The sequence below is a fragment of the Brachycentrus maculatus genome, unplaced genomic scaffold (genome assembly GCF_059751285.1).
Source record: "Brachycentrus maculatus isolate JH-2025_06_01 unplaced genomic scaffold, ASM5975128v1 h1tg000345l, whole genome shotgun sequence".
In the NCBI taxonomy this organism is placed as follows: domain Eukaryota; kingdom Metazoa; phylum Arthropoda; class Insecta; order Trichoptera; family Brachycentridae; genus Brachycentrus; species Brachycentrus maculatus.
Window position 1 is genome coordinate 1,165,100 of NW_028281094.1, and position 19,824 is coordinate 1,184,923.

Below are 19,824 nucleotides of genomic sequence, written 5' to 3' on the forward strand. Positions count from 1 at the left end.
ATGGGTATTCCCAATACGCCAGGATAAAAAACAAAACATGAGATACATTAAATTATTTTTTATTCCATGTTGGGTAGAACATCAACAAATATAATATATGTAATATGCAGATAAATTCAGTAAGAACAGGTGTATATACAAATTATTTATGCAATACATACATATATGTAAAAGTAAAGTAGATACCTATATACAAAAACAAATTCTTTGGTTTGTACAAAAGGAAAATATTATTCTTTAAAAATTTAAACAAATAAGACAGGGAAAATTAAGCAGCTGAGATGTTTGGAAAAAAAAAACTTTCATATAAGCAGATCATAAACGTAATATACAATATAATTTATTTTCCTAGTCACTAATTTAATAAATATTTTTCATTACATACATATTTATGGTATTAAAGAGGTGTATAATTTTACAAATTACAGTGTGTGTTACTGCTACTGAAAAAGACCTATACACATAACATTCTTTATCAATTTATACTATGTATTTACGAACACATGTATGCCAAATTTTCATATCTAATGTTATCTCCATAAATAAATATATAAAATGAAATAAGGCAAAGCAACTAAAAACAGTATTGAAAAATAGTAAAAAAAAATAATTCTGACCAATTAACCCAATCCCAGTGTCTGCGCAATGCAAAATTCACCTTTTTTGGTTGCTATTTGAATAAACACATATTTTGTTGAGAACCATTGATTTTTTTACAATAATAATAAATATATTTGTAAGTCATATACCTTTTTGAGATTAAATTGTTCACTTGACCTTTGAATAAGATAGTATGTCTAATCAAATACGTAGATGAACATTTTTACTTCTATTCTCAAATCACATAGCATACATAAGTTACAGACATATATTTTATCTTCTGTATAAATTTATACTTTTAATAGAAGTCAATAGTTTTATGCCAAAAATCATTGCTATCTTTATACTCTCAGTTTTCAGAAATTAAGGTTTGAATCTCAGGTACTAGTCGCTAATGAATGCTGTTAGGAGAGCGCAGTATCATTGCCTGAGGGTGATCAGAGATATGTGTCAACTATGGTGATTGGGTAAAATTATCGCGAGATAAAAAAAAAGTTATTCACCATCGTTGTCATAATTTTAATTCATTTCACAAAAAGCATTTTAGTTTTTAAAGGTATTGTAAATTGAGAATTTATATGGAATTATAAAATACATCAATACACATAAGATTAAGTACCAATAAAATTCAATATGATATTAATACTCCATTAGTATTATTATTTTTTCCAATTTTATGAAATATGAAACATGTTTTAGTATGAAAATTTTATACCTGAATTCAGAAAAGTAATACATAAACTGTATTGCCCTAAATATAATGCCATATTTTTCTCAAAAAATGCAAACATGAAATTCAACGTATGCAACAATTTTCTAGGTTTTTACATGACGTTGAATGAAAGGAAAATTTAAAAATTTAAAACATTTCGGCGTCATATGAAAAAAATGCCCAAAGGACCTTTAATATTTTCTACACTAAGGATTGATGACCAAACACCATTAGCTTTGACATGCAAATTTTAAATGATAATATAAAAAATATTCATTACTTAAAATTTAGCCTAAAACTTATATGGATGAAAATATTCAAAACTGCTTTATATTCGGGCCAAAGAGGTTATTAAATTTAAAAAACATGTAATCTATACAATCTTCAATATATATACTTTTTTATCTAAGCACAAAGAATACAGAAAATCTATTTGAGAGCTACCGATTTTCAAATTTACTCTGAACATTTTAACAGACAGTCTCCATACATTTATTTAGGCATTTTTCTATAACAGTTTATACTATGAATTTACAATATACGTAAAAGGACACCACTATCACAATACTACACATGTAGTTATAACAGTCATGTAGGTAAGGGTTTTAGTTTATTCATACATATCCTTAATCAAATTTGGGAACATTGGATGTGCTAGAACAAATGGTTGGTATGATACACATACCATTAAGGAAATTACAAATTTAAAAAGTTATATCACTGGATGTATGATACGTAAATATTAATAATATATTACTTATTTAGAAGAGCTAAATAATAAAACTCGGTAAACAGAATAATCTTACATTAAATAATTTATTTACTACTAAATTGGAATGCAACAGATTTAACTCGATAATAATATTTCTAAATAAATTAAAGCTAACTATCATCATAAAAACAAATAATTTAAGACTACGATAAACCAATAATTTTCAATCGTTTAACATAATCAAAATAAACTTTAAAGACAAAATAATACAATTCACATCTACTACAGGTAACAGTAGTGGTATTTACACACAAGTACTCGGCATTATCGGAAATTTCAACTATTGATAAAAATCTCACTCTAATTTAGATTTACGTCAGTCGTAATAATTAGAAATTTATTCAAACAAATATTCAAAAAAATACTCGCTTAATAATTCGGCCAAATTGGCAGTCCAGGACATCCGAAACGCTCGAGAACACAACCGGTCAAACTAAACTGCAGTCGCACACAACTAAACTACGCTACCTCCGATCGTCGGCTGACATCTTCCGTTCCCGAGATTCAAGTTGTTTTGATTATTTTGCCTGCCTAGTGTGTTGGAATTTGGTATGAGAAAGCCGGCTATGGCGCTACTGTTGCTATTGAGACTCGTACCACTTCCGTGTGAATCGTTGCCGCCTCCAAAAAGAGTATTCTGAGAGGAATTAAGCGGCGCATTGGCGACCGCATTATTCTGGTTGGCAAATGCGTTATTGGATATCGTGTTCACTATAGAATTGTTTTGAAGAGCGATCAACAGGTCGATAAGAGAATTGGCAGAATTTAAAGGAGATAGCATGGTAAACAGGGAACAGATGCACGAACTGGATTGACTGGGAGAGGATGACGAGTAGCTTTGCTGGTTCTTGTTTAGATTGGAGTTGGGAGGCACAACGAGGTTCTTGGTGGATCCCGTGGAGCTGTTTGTAGAGTTTGCTCCGGAGTTGTTCTGCACGTGGTGGACAGGACAAGAAACCTGGAGATGACACGTCCTCGGAGCTGTTGAGGTAGCCATTTGCGCTGCTGCTATATGGGCCAACTGCAGGCATGACATATTGTCGGCATCGAGAAGGTTTGGATTGGCGTTATTCTGAAAGATAATATAAATATGTAGATAATTAACATACGATTTCCCCTACGAGGCCCAACCTAGCAATATCTTTGACTGGTAAAAAGGGCAGTTTTTTTCTGATAATAAAATAATACATTATTGCAAGGCATTAAATAACAATAATTTTCAGTTTTTATGATTTTATTTTAATGTTAAGAGCAAGATAAATTTTTACTACTTTTAAAACTGATACACAAAGGTTTTTCAACTAGTATTTCTAGCCTATAACCCCATTAAAATCTACTAATATATACTGCCAATACTAAGACATAATTAGTTTAAGCTTTTTCTTTGCCGGTGTCACATCTACAAGGACTAATTTTTTGTGTCCGTACCAGGTATGGGCGAATTCGCAAACGCTTATTTTTTGCCTATTTTACGGTCAAATTGGCAAAGAGTTAAGATGAATCTTTAATTTATACACTTATTAAGGTGTATTTTAAAAAAGGCAAATATTGGATTGAGTATTTGGATGACGTAAGTACAATATGCATAATTTACATACATACATACATTAAATAATTCAATCTGATTTTTTATTTTACTAAGCGTTAAGTGTATTAGATCATTATTTTTTTACTTAATAGTTGTAAATTTGAGGATGATTCCCTTACCCATATGAGCAGCTGCGCGACTGGCAGGTCTCCGGCGGCGCAGGCCAGGTGCAGCGGGGTGCGCCCGCCCCCGCGCGTGTTCACGTCGGCGGCCCGCGAACGCGCCAGCGCCGCCAGCAGCGGGGGCAGCTCGCCCCCGAGCGCCGACAGACAAGCGCCCCCGACGTCCTCCGAAGAGGGAGTGAGGAAAGCCTTGCGCTCGTATTTCAGTCTTATCCACCTGATGGAAGAGTGCATTTAAGTAAGATGATAAACAATGTATAAATCCAACTTGGATTAAACATCATGTAAGCTTAATCAGTGGATAGTGCATTTAGTAGGGTAATAACAAAAAAATATAATTCCAACTTCGAGAAATCGGAAAAAGGGTAAGAACAAAAAATCGGTTTTAGAAATTGTTTATTGATTTGGCTTTTAATTTATAGAACTTTATTTTAATTTATGTAATAATTGATAAATCAAACACAGATTTTTTTTGAGTCTACTAAGTTGTTACAACTTAGTAGACTCAAAAAATCTGTGTTTGATTTATCAATTAATACATATATTTAAAATTATGTAATTTTATATGTTATATCGTGGGTATATTGGCTAAGATTGTTATTCTAAAATCTCTGTTTGAATAATTCCTGTTCTTTAAACCTTTTAGCCTGTAGCATAAAATACCCGTTATTAAACTGTAAGTTGAATTTACTTTTAAAACTACGTAAATATAACATTCAAACAACTTAATGTATTTTGAAAGTTTATAGAACGTTGAAAATTTTATAATATGCATCATTAAGGCAAAAATTCATATTTTCAAGATAACGTTTTTTGCCAGTATACCCACAATATGTGAATGCGCTCTTTCCTTAAAAAAAAAATTAAAAAACCCCTACCGTTCTTTCTCTTCTCTAGAAGATGTTGGTACAGGTTTAGTATGACCTCTGAGATCCGCTTCCCAAACTGAATTAGCCAGAGTGTTTCCTATAGACAGCATGACGCTCAAATGGCCGGGTCTGAAAGTAAAGTAATTTGTGAATTGAAATTGCAATGCTAATATGAAAACAATTGTAGGTAAAATCAAAACTAGTCTTTCTTCGGCTGCTTACAGAGGCGTACATTCTATATAGGCAGAAAAGTAGTGCCTACCCTGGATTACTTGCGTTCCATATAGAAACACGACCAGTGCCTACTATGCCTTGTCCTTACCCAACCCTACTGCCAGATTAAAAACTCTGTGCACGCCACTGGGTGCTGATATGTTATACTAAGTAATCAATTACGCATGATTTATCACATGAAAGATTTTGAACCATGGATTTGCTATCTACAGTATCATCATTTTTAAAAGTACATTAACTTTTCTATATTGAATATCATTTTATTTATAAGCAAATTCCGAACCCAGATTATTTTTACATACTGGGAAGCGCCGGAAAACCTTCTAATTTTTTATTTTTATGTAGCAAATTTTTACAGACACACCTAAAATATTGAGAGTAAAATAACTGGTTAAAGTCTAAGCGGCATAAAATTTGAAAATCAGGTATTCAGGCATTTCCCAGTATGTAATAATAATGCGGGTTCAGATCCTGAACACAAATAAAAGGGTCATTTAGTAGAGAAATACAGCAATAAAAGCTCCCTAAATCCAATCATAGATAGCTGTTGTGAGCTCCGTCATTAAGTGACAAGGGATTTTTTATTTTATTTAGTGATTTAATTTGATTACTTAAATATTAAAATATACTTACGGCCATTCGTCTAATTCGAGGGACCTAACTCTAGATATATGAGATCCGAGATTTCTGTGAACTCCTGAACATTCGATGCACATCAAGACACCAAGGTTTAGGCTAGCCCAATCAGGATCTGGAATAGAATTATCAAATATAAAAAATTAAGGACATAGTTAAAATATTGGCGTAATACAATATGTACACAGAAATTTCAAAAATCTGATAGAAGCAAGCATTTCAAGTCATATTAATGATAATTCTATAAGTCTATGACAGGGGTGGGCAAATAGCGTCACGCGAGCTGCATGTGGCCCGCTCTGTGTTTCCGTGAAACATTTTATAAAATATATTAACACACTAAGGATGGGTGTTTTTTACACCTGCGGGTCGCTGGCGATGGTATTTGATAATTATGTACATATAGATAAGACCTTAACAAAGAGATTGGTTCATAGTATTCATTCAAAAACATTTAATATGTAATTCCTTAATTTCTGACTTTGAAACGAGGCCAACGCAGAAAGTGGAAATACCTTTTTTGTCCTTAAGCATTAATCAACTGAACGGGTAAAAATACCTTTCCCGTCCATAGCATGTAAAATTATAATTTCTGTCGCATTACTGCATTTTCTCAGCTTCCCATCCAGTTGTCTACATCCAATGAGATATATGTATCTATTGACAGTACCACCAGAGGCGAGTTCTTAATGCGTTACAATTATAAAAAATTTAGCCCGGCAGTCAAAAATTTTCCCACCCCTGATATATGCGGTACTCAATCTCACAATCCTATGAGCAATAGTCACAAACTGATGATTGAAATTGCCAACTCACCGAGTGCATCGCAATCCACGCACGTCGCATTGCCAGGCACGAGGTGGACGTGCCTCGAGATGGAGGCCTCCGCCCCCCCGGGGCCCTGCAGCGAGGCCAGGATCTGCTTGTCCACGGCGCTCACCCAGGCGTCTCGCTCCTCACAGCTGCCGGCCTCGAAGCGCCAGCTCTTGCCGTCCAGAGAGACGATGCAGAACTCATACACCTCTTGATCTGGAATATGATAAATGAAAAAGAAATTTATTAAAAGCTCAAGAAATTAAACATAAAATTGAAAAACATTACATATTTACATTTTAGCCAATGGCGGCAGCCGGTATAGTATTAAATCTTCTACCGATTTGAGCTTTTTTAAGATATTTTATCCATTCGCCAGGAACTGCGCTTGGATGGCTTGACTCTGGCCAATATCTGCACCCGACGGATTCTCCAGTTCTTTGGACACGTTGCGCGTGGCAACGAGGATAGCCTGGAACGACTAGTTGTGATCGGTAGCCTGGAGGGAAAGAGAGGGAGAGGAAGATCCCCCACACGATGGACCGATCAAATTAAGGCAGCAGCATGCACCTCAGTGGTTGGAGCGCTACGTGCAGCGCAGTCAAGGGATAACTGGAGAAGAGTCATTGCTTCTGCAAGGGTCACATCCCTCAGCAATGAGGATTAAGACGGAGAAGAAGAAGATATTTTAGAAAGTGAACTGTCGATCGGCTAGCAAGTTTTGCAAGAGTATTGATTATTCTATTCCATTTTATTCCTAACTTAATGAATTTTGGCAGATTATGTTAAATATTTTTAAAAAACTAATTTTTTGGACAGAAAATAATAAAATAAAAAATCTCACCATCACCATCACCGTCCTTCTTCAATCCACTACTCTTCATCCTTCTGTGTCTCTTCTTGACATGAGGAGTTTCCATCTTGGAGCCAGCCCCCAGGGTGTTGGTATCGCCGTTAGTCGGCACGACGAGACTGCTGGAAGAGCTGAGGTCCTCCTGCCCCGCGTTCCCTGGCGGAGCCGCATTCCGGCCGGGTTCTTTCAGGACTTCGTAAGCCGTCAGAAGTACCTTATCGGTGAGCCTCTGCATTTTGCCATCCTTTGATTGATACGCTGGTGGTTAAAAATAAATTGTTATGTCACTTTTGTGAACACATAACTATTTCTTATTTTTAATATGGTAAAATGAAAAATAGTTGATTAACCTGATAATATTTATTAAGGTGACATACACACTGCTATTCATTTTTTTATGTTTGTTTTTTTAGGCGTTGTACAAGAATGTAGAAATTCAATCGATTCATTCATTGGAATAATAATTCAATTGACTAACTTGATTCAAAAAATATTTTTTGACTAATCGGATGATAGTAATGGCTAACTCAAGTTGAATATAATATAAATAATAAAACCCTTATCCGCACCCCAATGGTGCATAGGGCACTGCGTCATATAAACGCAGTGTTATCTTGATCGTTTACACATGAAGGAAAGGTGATGAGCCCTCCGCTTCAAGTACCAGTCCAGGGTAATATTGAATAAATATTACAGTGAAAAAATCACTCATATTTATTTTTACCCCCCCTGGGAATCGAACCCGGGTCCTCCAGAACGGTAGCCGAGCGTGCTGACCATTACACTACGGAGGCGGACAAGTTGAATAAGGCATTCATTTATGAAAATGGATCAAATATATAAGGAAAAAATAAATTATTTTCACTACTTTGAGTACTTTTTTACTATTATTCCAAACCTTGAGGTGAAGTGTGCAAACTCTAAAGCTGATATGATATAATTATACATTATTTAAAATACAATAAAATAAAAAACATTACATAAATGATCAAAAGAAATAAAAGTATCCTAAAAGTAAATCTACACAATGGTAACGATTTTTGAGAGGTAATAATTGAAAAAAGTGTTATATCATTTAATTGCTCTTTCACCGTTTAATCATGTCTCGCCACAAAGTGAAAGCCGAAACAATAAATAAAACACTATTTGATTGTTTAAATAACTAAATTAACACCGTCATCTCAAAAAATTTAAATTTAACTTCCAAGGCAATATTTAATGTTTAGAACCAACTGACCTGATGAGCCGGTGAATTTGCAACATTTTATAATGTACTTATGCGATTTGTAAAAAAGAATTACGTATGTACTCACTGCTCAGTGACAGTCCACCGATGCCGTCGTTAAGATTGCCCCCGTTGTTGTAGTTCTGGTGACCGCCGGGGAGAGTGGTGATGATGGATTTGGAGCCTCGCGGTTTCTGTCCGGGCACCTTGACCGTCACATACTGCAGAGATATCTCCTTGCCGTGAACATTCTCCATGTAGTCCTGGACAAATTAAAACACCAATTATTTTTGTGAATATACAAAACATAGGTATTTTTGTTATGTAGTTTAACCTTTATCTTACGGTGCTAAAAACTTCCGCGTGCACCGGTTATATTTTGTACACCATATGAAAATGTGGTTTAAAAACGGGAAGAATGTGAATGTTCCTGAATGTTGCTTTTATTGACCATAGTTGAAGTTGAAATGTAACTATTTTGTAATGTTAGCTCTGAAAAGTATTTGAAAATGATAAAAAAAAATCATCGCAAGTAGCCGCAATAACTAGCGAAGCGACATGACCGCTGCGTACGATGGTTTGTGCACTACTAAACTTGCTACGACATGCGCGTATACGCAAAGCAACGACATATGTTTGTGTATTGGTGTTCTATCCCCGATTTTTCAGAAATAATACTTTCATGTAATACATAATCATATTACAGAGGAAAACAAAAATTCTGAGCTCGTATCTATTATATTTTATATTGATACTCTCATTTCAAAAGTTAAGTTGTAGTAAATACATATAACCGGTAAGGGAAGGTTAAATAGACATATGGGTGCATCTACAGTGTAGCAGTTAGTGCGTTTGGCTACATTAATGGAGGTCCCGGGAAAGATTCCCAGAGAGGTCAAAAAAATATAGAAGTGATTTCTCACTCTGAACTGGTGCATGAAACGAAGGACTAATCACCTTGCCTTGTAATTAACAATCTAGATAACATTGTGTCGACAAGAAGTAGTGCCCTATGCACCATTGGGTGCAGATAAAGGTGAGAAAAGAAAAATATGAAATGCACAGAGTTTTTCCAAGTCAAGGCAAAATCATTTAAAAAATTTCATTTCTCTGAAAAATTTAAACTTGTTCAAATAAAAAAGACTATGAGCAGTGAACAAATCACTTTTTTGACTAAGTGCAAGCAAATTCACTCAGTCTTCATACATATATTTGAAATAAAAATGAGTTAGTGAGAAATGATAGAATTTAAAAACTTACATTGATGCTCGGATGGTAAGTCAATCGGCCATCATCGCACAGCGCCACATACTTTTTCTTCCATTCCTTATTCAGAGCTTTGCTGCTCTTCTTGTACAAGTACCCTTGCTTTATCGGGATAGCTCTCCCCGATCCGAGCTCTCCATTTTTGAACTTATCATCACCCTTCTTGGAGGGAGTGAAGAGATTCGATCTTCTTCTCGTCTTTCTCGAGGTGGTAGGGGTTGAGGACGGCGTGGGGAGGTCTTTGGAATCCTTGTAGCCCGAGTTGGGTATCTGCAAGTTGTCCAAACACGCGGGGGCTGCAAACTTGGCGATGTTGTTGTTTTCCGTCGCTATCGTGACGAGCCCTTGCGAGGAGGCGTGGCTGGCCAGGGTGTGAGAGTGCCCCCATCTAGTGTTGTCCGGGCCGTTCATGGCGTGCAGGTCGACAACTTGCGTGGGAGCATTGTCGTTGGGCCCTGCCATGGTCCTGTGTATGTGGTTTGAGGAGCCAGACAGTGTGTGATGCCCTCTGGACAATGTATCCTGCAATCATGAAAAAATATTAATAACCTTTTAAATCACGTATTTTTCATACTGGGCACCTTTAGACATACTTTATTTTTTGCTGACTTTCAACGTCAAATTAAATTAAATTTAAAACAATATAGATGAATTTAAATTTAAAACAATATTTTAAATTTATAATAATATAAATTTAAAACACTCGGAGGCAGTATTCCCCTACCTGCCTCCGAGTGTAATACAAAGCTGGAGGTTCCCGATTTCATTCCCAAGGAGGTCAAAAGTGTTATTTGACCTCCTTGAAATCCGTATGGCCATATGTGAGACTACATGCGGCCTTAAGGTCGCATGTGGTCTCACATGTAGCCTTAAGGATTCCAAGGAGGTCAGATAACACTATTTTGACCTCCTTGGGAATGAAATCCGGAACCTCCAGTTTAGTATTACACTCGGAGGCAGGAAGGAGAATACTATTCCTATTTCACTTGAATAAGACATAGTTTAGCAAGACATTAAGGATGACATGAGACAACATCTGAGACATAAAATTGCATTAAACCATACCTATTCCATGGGAAAGAGAAGATGATCATTATTTACCTTATTATGCTGATAATTGGCGTGGTTGGGTGAATGCGAGGGGTGCAGACTGGACACGTTGGGCTGCGCCCTCAGCGGGGCCCCGGGCGGCTGCACTCCGAGGGGGGTGGAGGGCCGAGAGTTACCGGGCGTGAGGCATGAAGTGGACGAAGACAGGCGCTGCTGCACTATCTTCTGACAAGCTGCAATCAAAAATAAAATACTGTTAATGACATATTATCAAATGATCAAATTTATTATTAAGCACTTCATCCTTTGAATGAGCAGTGTTTGCGAACCGAGCATGTATCGTATAGCGCCAACCCAAGCACTGCTCACATGTTTCGACTAGTTTGCGTTACAGAAGATAAATAACCAAACTGAGCTTGGCAGTCGCCACTTGACGCTCGTAGAGGTTTGTGCAAGTTGTTTCATCAGCTTTTACTTGTTTATATATTAATAAACATTTAAAAAACAAATAATTCAAAGGATTAATTTTTTATACAAGGTTCAGTTTTATTGCTTCTGGTTTGTTTCTTTGGACTGGATAACGTTAAAATAACGTTTGATCTTTAAATAAATGTTTAAAAACCTGATATTTTTAGTTCTATTTTTGTGGAAAAAAAACCTAAGCATGAAATGGTTGAACATATTATCAAAAATAAAACCTAAGTAAAGAGAAAAACTTTAATAAAAAATAACATTTTTATCAAATATATTTTTAGGGCCGTTTAGAAAATGATGGGGTATTTATGCTAAGTGTCAATGTTATTTATTCCCGCCGTTTAACCAGCATTACAGGAGCCATCTTCAGAATGCCATGGTAGAGAAATTATATAACGAACCAACACTACGCCAGTTGTACCAATGGTTACATCATATTATTGCAGTGCCCATTGAGTGCCGAAGATAACTCCTGTAATGGTGACCAAAACGTTGGCAATGAGTACAATGACACTCAATACAAAACCATAAAAAACAAGTGTATTACTGTTTATTATTATTAGTAACGATTTGAAGCCAAGGGAGTGAGGCGGAGCACCAAAGAGACATCTGCAAGCACCCAGTGTAACATTAAATACAAAAATCATTTTATAATTGAAATGTAACTTTGTTTTAAAATCACTATAAATTGTGATTTTAAAACAAAGTTGCATTTTAATTATAAAATGGAAAATCACAAAGTTAGTGCTTCAAATATAAATTATACGAAAATCATTCTTTACTATCTCAAAATATTATGTATTTTCACATCATATTTTTTACTTATCATATCCATGTGAACAATTCATGCCACTAAGAAACTCACAGAAATTTTGTTACAATCCAGACAGTCTATAAGTATTTTATTTTATATTGCAGGCTTCAATTTATTCACAAAATTCATTTTTGGCACTTGTTTTACTGTTAAAAACTAACAATACATTATTTAAAAATAAACATTCAAATAAATAACCACCCTCATTTAGAAAGAAGAATTACTTTAAGTAATATTTTCTTGACGTTTGTACCTTTATAGCACACTTTAAAATTAAACAGTAGGAAATCACGGTATATAAAGCCAAGTTGTCAATTAAAAGTAATGTAAAATAGATACACATATAAAGAAGTCATCATGATGATAAATTGTAAGATAAATATAGGTTTGATAAGATAAAAAAACACACACTGAATCACATAACCCTTTGTTAAATTAATCAAACAAGAAGTAACCATAATATTGTGTACAAATACATTTTTTATAATTTCATAAGTATCTGTTAATTTAAATGAAATAAAAATGTTTTCTTTATTGTGATTTAATGTCGTAATTATCTAGTGTATTTAAAAATTAGTTAATCATTCTTTAACTTACTTTTAATACATGACACAAAAAATAATATGCATTTTTAAAGGGATTTAGACAAAATAAAGCGATTGAGCAAATAACAAATTGGACAAAAGCTGTCCATTATTAATATTATTTTAGATTCGCTAGATATTCATAGGAATCGTGTGATTTCGTTTAACAGCTTGAATTAAACCTTTTGGTATAATGCGAATGATGTTTTTAAATTTGAGAAAGGAATAGAAAATAATACAAACGCGTAAATTTCGACGAAATCCGACGGCCGTGTAACTCGGCTTTCTGCAAATTGTAGCACGAACTTCGCCTTCTTAAACTAGGTAAAGGCGACATATCGCCAAAAACGTTGATTTTATCCATGTTTTCATTCAAGAAATTCATAAAATAAACCCGTCAAAAACTATTTAGATCGCATTCCTTCACGAAAGTACAAAGACATGCTACCAACTGTCAGAAATGTAAACAACGACCTGAATAGGGTTGCCAGTGGATAATAGCAACGTTCCCTAGGTTTATGTTGTCTATGGTGCGCAGGTGTGTTCCGAATCATAAAAATGTAGGGTTTACACCACGCAAAAAAATATTTTACCGTATTTTAAAATGATAATTATGTTTTAGAAAAATAATATGCGTTTGTTTTATTTTGTATTACTATTGATTGTACTGTATATTACAATTCTTTCTCTTTTTGAAACTATATTTTACTCGATTGATTTAGTGTGTAAAAAAAGGACTTACCATCTTGAAATACACGTTCGACGTTTAGCCCGTACGTAGCGCACGTTTCGTAATATGAACACCTTTTCAATTCACTGGCGAGTTTTCGAGCTTTTACATCATCTATCACCCGGGGGCTATCTTCGCTAATAGTATCTGCAAAAGGAATTAACAATAAATAATTGTATTTTCTTCAACAATTAAATAATGGGTGTTTCAAATTTTTGTTCAAGTAAATAGAGCTTACCTTGTGTACCAACCAAGATGAAGGGTATTTCCGTGGAGTTTCTCAAATGCGCCATTTTGTGGTAGTATGTGTAAATGGCGTTGAAACTCGCTTCATTCTCGAGGCTGAACACGAAAATAACAGCATCGACCCAAGCGGCAAACTGTGAAAAGACGAATCAGGATTTAAAAGATTTTTCATAGCGACATTTCTTGAAAAAAAATTCAGCATCCCTACTCAGCGAAAAGTCGTTTTACATATATCACTGTGAACATTCCTGATTATGTAGGCGTCTACATCTTTACACGTCTATCCTAGAATCTAAATTTGATACGAAAAATAAAGGTTTACGAAGAAAATTGCTTTTGCAGCCCCATCGCGTACAGCGCTGATTTCATATCAACTTGAAAATACAGCGATAAGAAAATGTATACAAGTCAGAGAAATTGCCTATATCAAGAGAGGAAAATACTCCCGCCAAATTGCCGAGACAGAGTGACACGAGGTTGCGCGGGAAATTCTATGATAAGGTTTCATAAAGGGATCTTTCCAGAATTCAATCAACCCTCCGGTACACGAACCAGACTTCGCACAAAGGAAAGTAACATGAGATGGATACAATATGTACTAATTTATTAAACGATCAGAGTACAGTACCAAAACAGTTCATATCTTGGAAAGTAAATGTAAAAAAAAGATAATGTAATTATTTACATATATTACACACACATATCTACGTCGAATGATAATGCAATTAATTGATCGTCCCATTATTACTCGTATTATTACTGTCATAACTTTGTAGGTATGTATTTCATTTATTTTAAAGGACTTTGGGGTCAATTATGATAAGCTATCGGCAAAAATACTAAGTACCATATTAATTCTTAATTAATCATCTATATAAATAAAAATATTCATTTACAACATTTTGAGTGTGTCCAATTACAAAATATAAAAATATTCATGTTCATATGTTCAAACTTTTAAATATTCTAAAGTCATTCACTCAACATCATGGGGCACAGTATGGTTCTTGATGGCTGCTGTCACTGCGCATTTCGATGTTTTCGATTGCAGCGTTGTTTCAGATTAATAAAAATATATTTTCATTGTTTCACAAGCATTGTAAACGTGTGCTTTCTATTTTCTTTATTTTCCATTTAACTACATTGGGGCATAGCAACGGGTGGCCGGATACAGTAAATAATTAATATTTTGTAAATAATATGAATATTTAAAAATAAAATAAAATAAAACACATAAAATGAAGAAATTGTAGGACAACCCGTATTTAAATTTGTACTTTTTTGTGTAGATATAAAATGAAATTTCATTTTTGAAGATCTTTTACAAAAATAAGTAGTTTAAATCGAATACACCACATAGAAGGAGAGTTCAATATGGTATACACCACTTTTGCACATATCAGGGAGAGACTCAACTGAGCATTAAGCCTCGTGACCCCAATAAAGGTTCAAAGAGGAAAGATCTTTGATTTTGTTTCTCGTTTTGTACTGAACTATCGACCAAAACCCAATGCATAAATAACAAGTCCTAGAGAAACCAAGAAGAAGTCGTTATTAGGTACGTGGTGTTTATTGATGTTTTAAATTCTTTTATTATTTATAGCCTTATGAAAGAAAATGGAACAAGAAAAATATGTACAAGTTTAACGTGTGTCGCGTTCGACACTTCATATAGACATAGACCATAGACGAAATAATTAAAATTGTATACTGAGACAAAATGTAATCATATTCTGTTTGATAATATTATTAATAATAAATCGCTTTTATCTTTCATGGAAACAAATTAAATAGGCGTATAGCACATAAAATTAAAAAAATATATATTAGAGATGAAACGGTTACGATTAATATTATTAAGGTTGGTAATCGTCATTCAAATTATTACGATAGGTTTGAGTATTCGACTAATAATCGCGATTATCAAAGCAGGATTGTGAATCGAATGAGTGAAGAGAGAACTGTAAAAAAATGAGTCAATAAAAATTAGGCATGATCAAGTATTTCAAATGAAAAATTGTAAGTGGTCAGGTTAAGAGTCAGAATAATCTGCGGGTATGTATAAGGAGATGCATGAATATGGAAGAGGCGAAGATTGTTGGCAAAGACAGATCAGTGTGGCGTTCAATTCTCTCTGCCTACCCCTGTGGGGAAGCGAGGTGATGGTTTGTTGGCCGCAAAGCTTCTACTTTTAGAGGCTTGTCTGCAGGTAGGACAGTAAGGATAGGGAAGGTAAATGTGAAAAATACATCACAAACACCCAAACCAATTGAAAATAAATATATGTGAATCTTTTATGATATTGATTTATGATTTCACGGCGTAAATCAAATGGCGGTTTCTTTAGTAGAAACTTTAACAGATGATGCATAAAATTGATGATTGAAAAATGATAATAACGGCATTCCTTACAATCAATTATAATACGTATTAATAGTCGATTTTAATGACCGTTTAAAAACTAATCATTCTGGTTCAAAGCAGAAACCAGAAGCATTTCTCCCAGGAAACCAGTTGTTCATTCAAACGAGCAGAGATGGAAAAGAAATTGATTGAAAGTTGAAACCAATAGAATGGAAACACCTGCCCAAGGTGATGGAATAAAGGAAAACTAGGAAGCAAGAGTGCTTTATGCAACTCACGTGTTATTACCTTACCCAATACAAACTGTTTTATCTCATTATTTATGAATACATGCCGCCTCCGTGGTGTAATGGTTAGCGTGTTTAGCTACCGTGCTGGAGGTTGATTCCCAGGGTGGGGGGGGGGTGATAAATATTAGTGATATAACACTCTAATATGTATTTAATATAACCCTGGATTAGTCCCTGAAGCATAGGAGTGATCACCTTGCCTTCATGTAAGTCACAATCAAGATAACACTGCGTCAATACGATGCAGTCCCTTATGCACCATCGGGTGCGGTTAAGAGTTAGAATTTATGAATAAGTTGTTACGCACACTACGAAAATGCAATAAAGCTTAAAAATTAAACTATTTAAGACTGTTACGTATTGATATCTCAACATACACGAGGAAACAAATGAGATAGAAATATGGATAACTGAGTATCAACGAGTCTTAAGATGTATCGTAGACTGGTTTAAGAGATTTCTTTATAAACTGTGTAATATTCGTCATTCTAACCATGATTGACTACAACACTATTTACATTTTGGAAGAAAACAGCTCAACACATTGTTAATAAACCTATGTTAGATTTTAAAATAACCCTTTAGCTTCACGTAAAACACACGTTTTACTAAGAAATCGTAATGAGAGCAATACAAGAAAATATTGATAAATTAGGTAAAAGTTATAAATAAGAGAGTTACTTTTGTGTTTCAATTCAGCATGAAATAAAGTAACTAAGCTACAAGTAGATTTCATAACGATTTCGTCAATTGTCGTTCAATATTCGACTTCTTCACTCAGTGTTCGCCAGTGATGCATAGGAAACTGAATTGGTCAAAGAAGAATAAAATTGATCATAACGTACACGAATACGAGTTGGAAACCGCATTAGCATTTTAAAAAGATAAATTTCAATATCAAATATATGGTAATTAGTTTTTATATGAAAAACTTACGTATCCGCAGTACTCGCTGAATACACTATTATCAAAGTGCTGCACTGTCTAAAAAATAATCACAAAAAACAAAATTTAAGTTAGATCCAGGCTGAATTTATTGCATTTTAAAGATCGACGTAAAATAACGATTGCTATGTTGATATAATAAACCGATCTTAAAACGATAATATTGGACCTTCGGATATGTCAGCGGGTTCTGCCACGAATCTAAAACACGACCACCCTCACAGGGGAACGGATGAAACTGAAGGGCGAGGGAGGCATTTCGCTGTAGGGGAAACCCCCCAACAGCTCGTGGGGTGGCTTTCGGGGTGAAAATTGGAAGGATAACCCACTACGTAGGTAGTCATTTATTTATTCGGGTACAAATTTAAGACTGCACGAATTTGATGGCGCCCAAGTCAAATTTCACAATTTAATGAGGGGATCGAAATAGCGTTTTTACTAGAGTACTTATTCGTAAAAAAAAATAGGATAAAATTATTGAGAAAGAGAAAGATAACTGGTATCGTGGCGTAGTCGGGTAGACGCTTGACTGCGATACTGGCGTTGCAGTTCAATTCCCGCCGATTGCAAAATGAACCAAATAAATGTTCAATTTCAATTGATCTGGGAATCTGCTATTATATTGTACCAATCTATTAATCCTTTATGGAAAAACTAAATATATTTATATATGGTAGAAAAATAAAGTGTAGTTGAATTAAAGATTATTTCGGACTTCGCTTTTAACGCCTTAGGCGTTTTGAAACTTCAGTCCGTTATGTCAGAAAGTTTATGTTCGATTTAAAATAATGATAAAAAATGTTTTTAACGAATACGAAGTTAAATTTACTGACATCTCACGTATTTACAGATCGACCCCCTGTCAAGTATTTCGTTTAAAAATAATTATGAGTTGAAAAATTAAAAAAAAAAGTGTATCTACTACGAATATATTAAAATTTTCACATTGTTTGTAACTAACTAACTAACCATCACGCCGCTTCCCCACAGGGCTAAGCAGAGAGAATCGAACGCCACACCACTCAGTCTTTGCAAACATTCTTCGCCTCTTCTACATTAATGCATCTCCTTATACATCTTCTTCTCTGGTTATTACGACTCCTGACCCAGCCGCTTTCAAGTTTGTTTGTTATCTTTAAAAAAATATACATATGTAACTCTTTCAGTATGCTTATATTTATTATATTTATTTTTTTTCAATTAATAATTCACACTTAAATACCGAGTGAGCCAAAAAAAATCGTCTTTTTCTTCGTCTTTTTCCAAATAATGTGTAATGTGTTTATTAATAATGTGTATATTATTTATTTATAAGGTTAGTACGAAAGTTGAAAATAAAATGGTTAAAATGTATTTTTTAGTTATCTGATTAATACCCGATGAATTCAAATATTGTATGCCATAGGAAAAGTCAACATCATAAACTAATATTATAATTTTATCAAGCTTGAAATAATTAACATTGATTCTACTTGTAAAATTGATACTTTGGTCTAACTCGGTAGCACACTGAGTCGTAAATCTGACTTAACTGTTGCACTCGAGGCGGACGGTTCAAATTCGTGCCAAGTGGCCAAAACGTCAATTTAATGAGAAAACTGACTTGACCCAATAAATTCATTTTCATGAATGATCCATTCGTAAGTTGAATTTGAATTGTGGGACTGAAAACTTTGTTGGAAATGTAAGGGGGTCAATTCGATTGCACTGAACCCTTTCGCCCGGCCGATATAGGCGTTCGCGGAAACTGCCTTGTCTCGCTCGCACTCGCGCGAATGTGGAAGCGATGGCGTATCGGCATCCCTCTTCCACTCGCTTGGTGCAACAATCAATATAGCCCCTATTTGCGGAGTGCACCCCCAATGAACGCATGACCCGAAATAGTGCATGTGAAATGCATAATACACGATGACACTAATTAAAATGATGAGTAATTTATGGACAATTTGACAGAGTATTGCGTTCATTTTTTTTTAATTTTGAATTTCACAATATAAATTTTAACAGGCTTGCGAATTGCATGAGAAGTATTATACTATCAAGGAAATATTATAATTTATATTTTATTAAATATTTTGCCATTCAAAATGAGGATGACGTCAAACGAATGTTATTTATATTTTAACTTTAAATATAGTCATATCTTCAAAACTTACTTTTTAAATATGTACATATTTTAAGGAAAAAATGGTGCAATCTATTTAATTAAATTTAAATTGATTTTTATTTTATTCATTTTGTATTAAAAACGATAAATTCATTACAAAACGTTACATATAAATACTATTATACGATAAAATTACAGAAATTTGTAAAAATACAAATAATTTTTTATGAGTTTCTTTAGAATTGAATTCAGAATAAATATGTGTAATTTTATTCTGAATTCAATTCTAAAGAAATTTATTCAGAATAAATATGTGTAATTTTTTACATTAATATTTATTTCATTTTTCGTCGTTCTGGTGACACCAGAGTTGGTATCACAATGGCATTTGAATCTGGTTGTCGATCAATATTTTCAGGTGGATTTTGATACCAAAAAGAATATAATTTATGAAAATAAGGTTATTTACCGAAAAGAAAATATTTGATGAAAATAACGTTTTTTTTTTTAACCAAAAAGAAAATAATTGA

The 19,824-nt window shown here is 34.1% G+C and overlaps 1 protein-coding gene across 1 annotated transcript in view; it reads right to left on the reverse strand.

Moving 5' to 3' along the window:
- Positions 1 to 746: 746 nt before the first annotated feature.
- Positions 747 to 19,824, reverse strand: part of LOC148303827 (centaurin-gamma-1A-like) — a 46,880-nt gene continuing 27,802 nt past the window's right edge. Inside the window, exons 2-12 of the mRNA XM_088269344.1 lie at positions 13,581 to 13,722; positions 13,355 to 13,489; positions 10,792 to 10,973; positions 9,685 to 10,212; positions 8,513 to 8,687; positions 7,191 to 7,457; positions 6,350 to 6,562; positions 5,531 to 5,648; positions 4,673 to 4,792; positions 3,792 to 4,011; positions 747 to 3,156 (exon numbers count right to left, since the gene is read on the reverse strand). Coding sequence (XP_088125470.1) covers positions 2,539 to 3,156; positions 3,792 to 4,011; positions 4,673 to 4,792; positions 5,531 to 5,648; positions 6,350 to 6,562; positions 7,191 to 7,457; positions 8,513 to 8,687; positions 9,685 to 10,212; positions 10,792 to 10,973; positions 13,355 to 13,489; positions 13,581 to 13,722 — 2,718 coding nt within the window. The 3' untranslated portion in view covers positions 747 to 2,538. The remainder of the gene's footprint in view (positions 3,157 to 3,791; positions 4,012 to 4,672; positions 4,793 to 5,530; positions 5,649 to 6,349; positions 6,563 to 7,190; positions 7,458 to 8,512; positions 8,688 to 9,684; positions 10,213 to 10,791; positions 10,974 to 13,354; positions 13,490 to 13,580; positions 13,723 to 19,824) is intronic.